Here is a 12,208-nt window from a genome sequence, read left to right on the forward strand (position 1 = left end):
GTTTATTTGTTTGTTTATTTATTGCTGTTTCTTCAGGAGCAGGGCTAACCCACAGGAAGTATGCCCACAGTCGGCCAGCACAATGATTTTATTCAGATTTATGGAAATGTTTCTCTAAAAATGAATGGGAATATATGATGGGCTAGAATACAACATTCACATGGCTTTTTAAGATACTATGTCAGATTTTAAAAAGAAATTTCAGACTTGTTCAGGGCAGCTTTGAAGTATGTGTTCGTGCTGGAGAAAATTGAGAACAGCATACTGCACTCGTCTTCCTTCTTAATCCTTGCTTTCACTCCTACCCCACAATCCATCTAAAAAGGTGATTCTGATAAATTGCCTTTTGGTTTTCTTAAAATGTGGTGTATTTTGTTCTGGACCCACAGACTTCTTCTGTGGTCATTTTCTAAATGTGCTACTAAGTAGCGTTTCTAAGATCTTCATTCTGTTGATGCCATGTCAGTCTTCCTGCTCAACTTAATGCCCTGTGGAAAAGACAAGAATGTCTGCTGTGTGATGTTTACCATCTGAAGGACAGGGAGAGAGATTTCTCAGTGATCTCATTCATACATGACGCCAGCCACAGAACAAGGGTCTGACTTGAGCCTTTTCTGTCCCAGCACCTTGGGAATGGGCCACCGGCTACGCGGCTGTTACAACCCAAGGCTTGGGGAGGGGCTGAATGAGGGGGTCAGCTCTTGCCCTTAGTTGCTTCATGGTGGTGCCTTCTGTTCATGTGTTCTTCCCATATCTGTATCCTCCTCCCTCATCTTCCCTTGTAGAATCAAGTGCCTATCTTAAGCAGTCACCGTGATCACATAGAGATCTTTGGGTGTTTTTGGTGAATGTTCACAGAACATTGCCTTTCTGCCCCTTCCCCTTTCTTCAGGGTGAAGAAGTGGCCGCATCATGTTCTGGGCCAAGCCTCTGTGTTGGGCTGGGATCCTGCATCTAGCAGGCATGCTCTTCTCACAGACCCTCCCTTTGCCTGCCCTCGCCACCTCCATCTCCTCTGCAAAGATGCTTCTCCCTTTTTGATACTCATTTACAGGCTCCCTGCTCCTTTCTGTCCATTCCCTGTTTACTTCTTAGACTAAAATGTTTCCATGGTAACGGGTTACTTTTCAAAGGGAACATCTTGTCATTTTATTTAATCCACTGCAGCTGAAGAGGACTGAAATATTAAGTTGTAGTTGCTATGGATACTGCTTTGTTACGTTGGGGTTTTTTGTATCAGATTTCATATACAATGACTTTCTGTTTTTTTAATACTTCAGGAATAAAAACAACGACTTACCATTATTGTTGTAATTTGGCTTCTGGAACTATTTTTTTCATATACTAAAACAAAGATTTGTAGAATAATGCAGGCTGAACTTAAGTTGTTTTGAAAAACATATTATTTACATTAGCTACACAGAGAAATTCCTTCTTTTGCTGGGGATGATAGTGACAATTCTTAATTCGGTTTTTGTAATATGATTCACAATATAAAGATGTCTCCAAGATGATGAATCCACAGCAGAAATCCTTAGTAAACATAAGGAAAAAATAAATATGTCACTTAGAGTTAATTTCTTGAATCTCATTGCTGATAAGCTGTGGCCCTCTTTCTTCAGTTACTGGTTCAGCTGTGTACAGTGTAATTTGGGGTTGATCTGTTGTCCTTTAATCAGCTTTTCTCATGTCTAGTGTTCTTTCTGATTTCCCATCTGCCTGTAGTATATCCCCCTCTTCATTTGACTTTTTTAAAACTTTAAATTTTTTGGATTCACAGGAAGTTGCAAAGATACCACAGAGTGGTCTCATCTTTTGTAACTGTAATACGATACCAAAACCAGGAAACTGGCATTAGTAATTGTGTGCGTGTTGTTCTGTGCCATTTTATCACATGTATAGCTTTGTGTAACCACCACAACAATGAAGAGACAGAGCTATTCATCACTACAAAGCTCTCCCTTTGTGGTCACACCCTCGGCCTCCCTCCCTCTCCCCACCATCTCTAACACCTGGCAATCACGAATCTGTCTCCATTTCTGTAATTTTGTCATTTCAAGAGTATTATATAAATTGGCCTCTAACTTTGATAGATTTTTCTCTTTCATCATGACTTTCAAACTTAAAAATATTCTTTTGATCATTTTGTCTTGCTTGGGTGTTTGAAATGAACATAGAACCAAAATAGGGAAAGGGATATGGATTCTCATCATTCTGTTTGTAATTAATTGCATGATTTTGGTTCAGTAACTTAATCATTCTGCTGTATGGGAGTATGATTGAGAGCTCTGACTTTGGAGTCAGCTGACCTTGAGTTCTAATCCTGATTTCTCCACTTATGTGCTGTTTAATCTTGGGCAACTGCATAACGTCTCTTGGCTTCAGTGACCTGACCTATACACTTACTACAATAGCACCTATCTTACAGGGTTGCCTGTAAGATTAGATAAGAAAATAAATGGAAATTGCTTACCTTGCAATGCCTGGTACATAGTAAACGTTCAATGGATATATTAGTTGCTTTATTAGTGTTAAAATTAGTATTGTTATTATTACCTATGGAGATACTGCCTCATAGAGTTGTCGTGGAATAATGAAATAATATATGCCCAGCATAGAAAGCACTTAGTAATTGATAGCTAGTATTATTATTTTGCTTGTGTTTGTTATGTAACTATAATACACCTAGTTTTTTTTTTTTTTTCTCCTCTGAGATAGAGTCTTGCTCTGTCCCCCAGGCTGGAGTACACTGGCGGGATCTTGGCTCTCTGCAGCCTTCATCTCCCAGGTTTAAGCAATTCTTCTGCCTCAGCATCTTGAGTAGCTGGGATTATAGGCACCCACTATCGCACCCACTACCATGCTTGGCTAATTTTGTATTTTTAGGGGTGGGGCTTCTCCATATTGGCCAGGCTGGTTTCGAACTCCTGACCTCAGGTAACCTGCCCACCTCGGCCTCCCAAAGTGCTGGGATTACAGGCACGAGCCACCGCACCTGGGCTACACCTAGATTTAAGATAATGTATGTGAAAACTCTAAGATGAGGATAAAGATAGATGTGTGTGTATGTTGCATTATCCTGGACATGACTTGCATCTTTGGTTTCTTAATTCATACAGTAGTATCCTTTGTATGACTTGGCTAGGATTCATACTGCCTTTGGTCTGGATTTTTCTCCCGAAGTTGATGACCACCCTGGCTTTGACTAGACCTACTTTGTTAATTCAGCAGCATTGTACATCCAAGCAGAAACCTCTTTAGTAGCTATGTTTTGTTGTTGTTGTTGTTTGTTTTTTGAGACAGTCTTGCTCTGTCACCCAGGCTGGGGTGTAGTAGCATGATCTTGGCTCACTGCAACCGCTGCCTCCCAGACTCAAGCAATTCTCCTGCCTCAGCCTCCTGAGTAGCTGGGACTACAGGTGCCTGCTACTACGCCCGGCTAATTTTTGTATTTTTAGTAGTGTGGGGTTTCACCATGTTGTCCAGGCTGGTCTTGAACTCCTGACGTCAGGTGATCTGCCTGCCTCAGGTGAGCCACCACGCCCGGCCTGTTTGTTTTTATAAAGACAGTCTAGTTCTATTTTGCCCAGGCTGGAGTGCAGTGGTGTGATCATAGCTCATTGCAGCCTCAAACTCCAGAGCTCAAGTGATCCTCCTGCCTCAGCCTCCTGAGTAGGTGGGATTATAGGTGTGTGCCACCATGACCAGCTAATTAAAAAAACATTTTTTATAAAGCCTATTGCCCAGGCTGGTCTGAAACTCCTGAGCTCAAGCTATCCTCTTGCCTCAGCGTCCCAAAGTGCTGGGATTACAGGTGTGCGTCACCATGTGTACTGCTATGTTGTTTTGAACACAGGATAGAAAGACACCTGGATTTCCGTGAATAGCAATACTAATATGTCTGTTAATATCAAAACATTAATTAAATGCCTTAATATCTAGAAATGAGATAATATTGTAGAACACCTAGGACAGATAGTAAGTGCTGAAATGTTAGCTACTGTTGTTATTAATCAAAGAAGAAAGCTGGCATCTTCTAGATGAATTTTAGCCTCCAGGACTTTCTGAAGTTCACAGTGTGCCATAATCAGTGCTTCTCAGAGCATAGCTTGTGGACCTCATTATTATTATTATTATTATTATTATTATTTCCTTTTCTTTCTTTTTTTTTTTTTTTTTTTTTTTTTTTTTTTTTTTTTGAGGCGGAGTTTCATTCTTTTTTTGCCCAGGCTGGAGTGCAATGGCATGACCTCGGCTCACTGTAACCTCTGCCTCCCGGGTTCAAGCAGTTCTCCTGCCTGAGCCTCCTGAGTAGCTAGGATTCAGGCACACGCCACCCTGTAGGGCTAATTTTGTATTTTTAGTAGGGACGGCGTTTCACCATGTTGACTAGGCTGGTTTCGAACTCCTGACCTCAGGTGATCCACCTGCCTCGGCCTCCCAAAATGCTGTGATTACAGGCGTGAGCCACCTCGCTCAGCCTATTATTATTTTTTAATCCCAAGACTTGGCTTCCTGACTTAAAAGTCTTCTGCCCTATACCAGAAGACAGTGATTGTCTTGAGGAGAAGCCTCGGTTCTGTCGAGACATTTGAGTTAGAAGCGAAGCTAGCCACTTTTTTCATGGAATATCAGTTACTCTTTGAAAGAACAACTGACAGACAAACTGTGGTCATTCAGATGTGGGCATTTGGCAGAAACTTTCTTGAAGATGAATTAAGTGAGCTTGTTATTTCAAGGAAAACACTGATATTACTTGACAAGGCTAAGATTTGAACTTTCAAGTAAAAATTAGAATTTTGAAAAGCTTGTACTCACCACTCTGAGCCTGACAGCTTCTCTACACTGAAAGGCATTTCTTATGAGATAGGTGATATTAATATGATTTTAAAAAAATTCTGTATAAAGAACTGGTTGATATTTGAAAGATCTGCAGAACTGAGTAAACCGACATTCTCCATAAAACCAATGCATGGCATTACAAAATCACATCTGAGTAGAAGATCCATTCATTCAAAGGCAAGACAGACCAATGGATTTCGGAGTAGCACAGTCAAAAGGCTGTTGATAGGCTTTTAGATTCACCTTGTGTACACATCTTTAAGAAATGATTACTTGTTGAGTTTCTGTTTTGTTTTGTTTTTGAGACAGAGTTTCGCTCTTATCGCCCAGGCTGGAGTACAATGGCACGATGTTGGCTCACTGCAACCTCTGCCTCCCAGGTTCAAGCAATTCTGCTGCCTCAGGCTCCTGAGTAGCTGGGATTACAAGCATGCACCACCATGCCTGGCTAATTTTTTGTATTTTTAGTCGAGACAGGGTTTCACCATGTTGGCCAGGCTGGTCTCGAACTCCTGACCTCAAGTGATCCTCCCACCTCGGCCCCCCAAAGTGCTGGGAACTTGTTGAGTTTTTGGTGTAGTATCAAAAAGGCTATATTCTTCCCTTTTCTAGTTACATGGCTGTGTTAGGCTGTATTATCTTCATATAATTTAATCACAACAATATATTGCAGCAGATTGAATTCAAAAGTAGATAGGAGAATCTAGCTGTCTTTTCTATTAAGTCAAATGTTAATGAGATTTGCAAAAACATAAAATAATGCCTCACTTTTCACTAAAGGTTTCTGCTTAAATGCAATTACTTTTTATAAGAATATGCATATTGTTATGTAATGGGCTTACTGCTATTTTTAAATGAATATTTTGAAAGTTTTCAAAAATTTAGATTTCTTGGGATGTTCAGTAATTTTTATTTTTATTTTTTGCAATAAGCTTTATTTCTGCTTTGTCCAAAGCTTGGGAGAGGGGTCCAGGGTAGTGGCTGGAGGCGCTGCTTAGGCAGAAGCCCTGAACTTTGAGAGGGGCTCCTAAAAGTTTGCTGGGCTCTATAGGCTCCTAGTGGTGCTTGAGGGTGAGTCTTTTGGAAGAAACATTTACCCAGCCCAGCCTAGGGAGGTTGGTCTGGTAGTCACCGATCTTCTTGTTGAGTTTCACCTCTTCATCTAGGAAGTGGCTCTCCGGAAGTCACAGAGATGGGGGTCTGTGCAGGCAGAACCCAGGGCCTAAAGGTCGAGGATCTGGTTCAGGTTCTTCCCCAGGGCCATGATGGCTTCCATGCAACCCAGGGTTTTTACCCCCACTTATTTTGAGATGGCTTCTCCACATCCTGGAAATGGGTGCCGCTGCCACACACACATCTTCAAGAGACACTCAGTGCCCTGAATCTTCTTGGCCGATTTGTGGAAGAAGTCACCCATGCCTCCCAGAGCTTGCGGGGTTGGTCAGCAATGAGGAGCTAACCACAAAAACAGTGGTGGCTGGTCCCAGAAACAGGAGATGGCCGAGAAGAAGGGTCCTGGAGGTTGCAAATGGAGAGGAGATTGGAGGGCAGTTGGAGGCTGGAACAGATGGAGTCCCAGGATATGTGCTGTCCAAACATTGTTGAAACAAGAGCCAGATTCTGGGACCACCAAGACACACTCCAGTAATTATTAAGAGTGTAAAAGGGTACAGAGACCTAAAAGTTTGAGAAATGTTGTGTTAAGTAAAAGACAAAATGTAGTCATTGCATCAAGATTGCAATTGACGATTAAGAGTGTTTCCTACAAGCTGTTGATACTGTCCATGTTTAAATATCATTAATGAGTGAGGTGTGGACCACAAAGGGTGCATTCAAGAAGGGAGCAGTTCACAGACTCACTTTGCACCTGGCTGCAGCCTCATGGGGGTGCTTTTTCCATGTGCCAGGGAAACATTCTGGGGCGTTGTGGCTGCCTGACCTGTCAAGGGTGATGCAACTGTCTGGGGATACAGGATAAAAAAAAAAAAGAAAAAGAGAAAAGAGAGGAGAGCAGTGCGGCAGCAGGGGAGGGATACTTAGTTCAGTAAGGAGGATTCTGATTGCTCGGTGGATCCAGATACAGCTGGATGCTGGCACTTCCCCACCATGTGTACTTCCTGTCTTTCACCTTCAGCTCATATTCTGACAGTTTTTCTGTCAGCTGCATCAAGCTTTCTCTAATGGGGTGTGTTGCTATCTACCTCTTTATATCTTGGACCTAAAAAGTACTTTTGCCATTTATTCTATATTCTGTAACTCTTGCATATAGTAGGCTAATGCCATTGTCTGCATCTCAGATCCTACCTGCTCAAAAAGAACTTTGTTGTATTCCTTGCTACAGAACCCTGATATTTAAAAGTTACATACAGTTTATTTTTTTATTTTTATTTTATTTATTTATTTATTTACAATATAGTACTCATATTTATTATATTCCCACTATATGCCATCATCTGTGTATTAGCTACTGAGTACACTATAGTGAAGACAGGGTTTCTAACCTTTCAAAGCTTAGAATTTGGGAGGTTTGGAATGGCAAAATTATTGAGTCTTGGAAAAATTTAATTAAACTTTTTTTGGCTGGATGTGATAGATTACATGCCTGTAATCCCAACATTTTGAGAGGCCAAGGCAGAAGAAACACTTGAGGCCAAGAGTTTGAGACCAGCCTGGGCAACATAGCCAGACCCTGTCTCTATAAAATTTTTAAAATTAGCTGGGCATGGTAGTGTGCACCTGTAGTCCTAGCTACTCAGGAGGCTGAGGCAGGCAAATCACCTGAGCCCAGGAGTTGGAGGCTGCAATGAGCTATGATCATGCCACTGTACTCCAGCCTGTGTGACAGAGTGAGACCCTGTTTCTTTATTTAAAAAAAAAAAAAAATTTAAAGGTTGAAATTTTGTTTTGTTGACATACACAGAATTTTTTTGTCCTATTGTTAGCCAGCATAATTTTCTGAAGGTAATATGGTGTTTTTTTTTTATTTTTTTATTTTTTAATTTTTTTTATTTATGAAGTATTTATTGATGATTCTTGGGTGTTTCTCGGAGAGGGGGATGTGGCAGGGTCATAGGATAATAGTGGAGAGAAGGTCAGGAGATAAACACATGAACAAAGGTCTCTGGTTTTCCTAGGCAGAGGTCCCTATGGCCTTCTGCAGTATTTGTGTCCCTGGGTACTTGGGATTAGGGAGTGGTGATGACTCTTAAAGAGCATGCTGCCTTCAAGCATCTGTTTAACAAAGCACATCTTGCACCGCCCTTAATCCATTTAACCCTGAGTTGACACAGCACATGTTTCAGAGAGCACGGGGCTGGGGGAAAGGCCATAGATCAACAGCATCCCAAGGCAGAAGAATTTCTCCTAGTCAGAACAAAATGGAGTCTCCTATGCCCACCTGTTTCTACACAGACACAGCAACAATCTGATCTCTCCTTCCTTTCCCCACACTTCCCCCGCTTCTTTTCAACAAAACCGCCATCCTCCTCATGGCCTGCTCCCGATGGTCGCTGTCTCTTCGGAACTGTTGGGTACACCTCCCAGACAGGGCGTCTGGGCAGAGGCGCTCCTCACCTCCCAGACAGGGTGGCCGGGCAGAGGCGCTCCTCACCTCCCAGACAGGGCGGCCGGGCAGAGGCGCTCCTCACTTCCCAGACGGGGCCGCCGGGCAGAGGCGCTCCTCACTTCCCAGACGTTGGGCGACTGGGCAGAGGCGCTCCTCACTTCCCAGATGGGGCAGCTGGGCAGAGGCGCTCCTCACATCCCAGACGATGGGCGGCCGGGCAGAGACGTTCCTCACCTCCCAGACGGGGCGGCCGGGCAGAGGTGCTCCTCACTTCCCAGACGGGGCAGCCGGGCAGAGGCGCTCCTCACTTCCCAGACGCTGGGCGGCTGGGCAGAGACGTTCCTCACTTCCTATACGGGATGGCGGCCTGGCAGAGGCGCTCCTCACTTCCCAGATGGGGCAGCCGGGCAGAGGGGCTCCTCACATCCCAGACGATGGGCGGCCAGGCAGAGACGCTCCTCACTTCCTAGACGGGGTGGCGGCTGGGCAGAGGCTGTAATCTTAGCACTTTAAGAGGCCAAGGCAGGAGGCTGGTAGGTGGAGGTTGTAGCGAGCCGAGATCACGCCACTGCACTCCAGCCTGAGCACCATTGAGCATTGAGTGAGCGAGACTCTGTCTGCAATCCCAGCACCTCGGGAGGCCGAGGCGGGCAGATCACTCGAGGCCAGGAGCTGGAGACCAGCCCAGTCAACATGGCGAAACCCCGTCTCCACCAAAAATACAAAAACCATTCAGGCGTGGTGGCATGCGCCTGCAATCCCAGGCACTCGGCAGGCCGAGGCAGGAGAGTCACAGGAGCCCGAGGCAGGGAGGTTGCAGCGAGCCGAGATCACGGCAGTACAGTCCAGCTTCAGCAACAGAGGGAGACCGAAAAAAGGAGAGGGAGACCGGGGAGAGGGGAGAGGGGAGAGGGGAGAGGGAGAGCACATACAGTTTAAAAATACTTTTGTTGCAGAGAGGGATTTTTAAATAAGCTTTTAAGAAGTTTCCTTATTTTATCTTGGTTTTCATGTTATAGCCTACTTATTAGTACTCTTCCCTGTTATAAACTTAAACAATTTTCAAGTCTCTTAAGATGGCCCAATACATTTTTTGTCTCATTTGTATTATTAGTTTAATAATAATTATCTGCATCCTATTTTTATGGAAATACGTGAGATGTAAGTAGTACTAGTCAACAGGGTATTTGGGAGTTTGTTTCATTATCATGGCACATTGGGTTTTTTAAAGCTAAATATGACGATAAATTGGCTTATTAAAATAAAAATGGGGTTGTGGGGTGAGTGCGGTGGCTCATGTCTGTAATTCCAGCGCTTTGGGAGGTTGAGGTGGGGGTCCCTTTGAGCCCAGAGTTTTGAGAACAGACTGGGCAACATAGCAAGACCTCATCTCCAAAATAAAATAAAAATCAAACAGGAATGTTTTTTCCGGAATTATCAGGGACTTAACAGTGTAGCCATGATATGGAAATGATATCCAACCACTGGAGAACTCCAGAGTAACAGACCTTCTGGAAGAACCCAAAGGTTGAGCTGCAGGCACAAGTTACTGAATGGGCTGTGGCTGAAGGTTTCTGAAATGATACATTCTGGCTAGACCTACTTGTAGGCAAGAAAGCATTTGGAAAGTATTTAGAGCTTTTGGCAGCTTGTTTTGCTCACAGCTAGTTAGAAAATAGAAAAGGACAAGTTGGAAGGGAAATAGTGGTAACACTGGCTGCTTGCTTGTTTTTCTTAGAGAAGCGCTTGTGATTAAAATAACTTGTGGCTGATTTGATTCCTCTACATACCTCCTAAAACACCTTCTTCCATTTCCTACATAAACCTATGAGAACAATCCATCTTTTAGCTTCTTTTTTCCACATACCATTCTCCTAATGAAGAAATGAAGATGACTTGTATGATGAAGTCAGCCCACATGCAAGCATTTCCCCGTCACCGTCCCTCCCTTTCAGCCTGCCACCTCTGCATGCTTTCATTTCTACTTGGAAAGTCCTCTTTTTTTTCCTGCTGCTAGGCCTATTATCTCCTTCTGTGTCTTCTCTTGAAACCTGCCTCATTTTGGTACCTCCCTTTCACATTTTTGTACTGTGTCTTTTGAAGTGTCTTATGTTGATGAATACGGGCATCGGCCTGTTCTGGTGTTTTGGTACAGATGCTGCCTCGCCAGCTGGAGGCTTGTAAGATTCTTGACGACTGGACCACCACATTTTTTCTTCTTCCTCTTCTTCGTCTCCTCCTCCTCCTCCTTGTCTTCCTCCTCCCTTTCTCCCCTTCTTCCTCCTCTTCTTTTTTTCTTCCTTTGTCACATTTACCACCACCTTTGCCCAAACAAGATTCTTCATGAGAAGATGGTTGGATTAAAAGAAGAAAGTACTGGACCCAGGTGCCCTAAAGAAAATAATAGCTTTCCAAAATGTATTTTTAACAATTTCAAACACAGTGGGTATGGATATCAGATCCATGAGAGAAAAACAAGAGCATGTGCCTCCTCTTAGGCCATCTTCTTTGACACTGTTTTGTTTGTTGCCTTTTTTATAGACAGGGTCATGCTCTGTTGACCAGGCTGGAGTGCAGTGGTGCGGACATGGCTCACTGTAGCCTTGACCTCCCAGCTCAAGTGATCCTCCTGAGTCACTGGGTCTACAGGCATGCACCACCATGCCCAGCTAATTTTTAATTTTCTTGTAGAGATGGGGTCACTCTGTGTTGCCCAGGCTGGTTTTAAACTTCTGGGCTCAAGCGATCCTCCCGCCTTAGCCTCCCAAAGTGCTAGGATTACAGGTGTGAGCCTCTGTACCTGTCCCTGTTTGTTGCTTTATCCCCAACACCTAGGACAATTCCTGGCTTATAATAGGTACTTAAATATTTGTTGGATGGATGGATGGATGGATGGATGGATGGATGGATGGATGGATGGATGGATGGTTGGCTGGCTGGCTGGCTGGCTGGCTGGCCGGCTGGCTGGCTCAGTATGTGTCCTAGGATAAATTTTCTCATTTGTATTTTATAAGGCTTATGGTAGGGCACCCTGAAATGTTTTGAAAGGAAGAAATGTCTGACTGGAATTGTACTACAGGAATGTCCATCTCTCTGAGGCATGAAAGAATGATGGTATAGGGGCCAGGTGTGGTGGCTCATGCTTGTAATCCCAGCACTTTGGGAAGCCGAGGCAGGCGGATCCCTTGAGGGTCAGGAGTTTGACACCAGCCTGGCCGAACATGATGAAAACCCAAATTATTAAAATTACAAAATTTACTGAAATTTACTACTAAAATTACAAAGATTAGCCGGGCGTGGTGTAGGCACCTGAAATGGAGAATCAATTGAACCCAAGAGGCGGAGGTTGCAGTGAGCTGAGATTGTGCCACTGCACTCCAGCCTGGGCGACAGAGTGAGACTCTGTCTCAAAAAAAAAAAGAACGATGATGTAGGAAGGTTCTCATGAAAGGAAGCTGCAGTTCTTAGGATTTTAGAAGGAAAAGGTTTTAGAGGTGCGTGTGTGGTGGTGGGTGGTGTATGTATACAGAACATTAGAAGTAGTGGGGACGTTAATTCTTCCTCAGTTTTTCCTCATTTATTTGAAGAGAATTACTTTTTTTGAAAAATGTGTGAATGTTTATGTCAAAACTATATCGCGCTAACTTAATCTGCTCTATTTCTGTTCCAGGAGGCTGAACAGTACCCAGGGGGAGATTCGTGTTGGTCCTAGTCATCAGGTGAGGTTCATTTTCATAGCTTCCTTAATAGGTTTTTGTTTCTTATTATTCTGCTGGCACTTTATTCTGTTGAGCAGCATCT

The 12,208-nt window shown here is 43.6% G+C and overlaps 1 protein-coding gene and 1 non-coding gene across 13 annotated transcripts in view; both read left to right on the forward strand.

The window, feature by feature from the left end:
* RERE (arginine-glutamic acid dipeptide repeats) overlaps positions 1 to 12,208 on the forward strand; it is a 466,306-nt gene that overhangs the window by 302,889 nt on the left and 151,209 nt on the right. For all 12 annotated transcript variants that reach the window (XM_063668254.1, XM_054440862.2, XM_063668280.1 and 9 more), the window contains one exon: positions 12,078 to 12,126. In XM_063668254.1, the coding sequence (XP_063524324.1) occupies positions 12,078 to 12,126 (49 nt within the window). The remainder of the gene's footprint in view (positions 1 to 12,077; positions 12,127 to 12,208) is intronic.
* On the forward strand, positions 6,693 to 6,817 carry LOC129023956 (small nucleolar RNA SNORA77). Its single transcript, XR_008496990.1, has one exon. It is a non-coding gene; the product is annotated as a small nucleolar RNA SNORA77 (small nucleolar RNA).

This window comes from Pongo pygmaeus, chromosome 1 (assembly GCF_028885625.2).
Source record: "Pongo pygmaeus isolate AG05252 chromosome 1, NHGRI_mPonPyg2-v2.0_pri, whole genome shotgun sequence".
NCBI classification, from domain to species: Eukaryota; Metazoa; Chordata; class Mammalia; order Primates; family Hominidae; genus Pongo; species Pongo pygmaeus.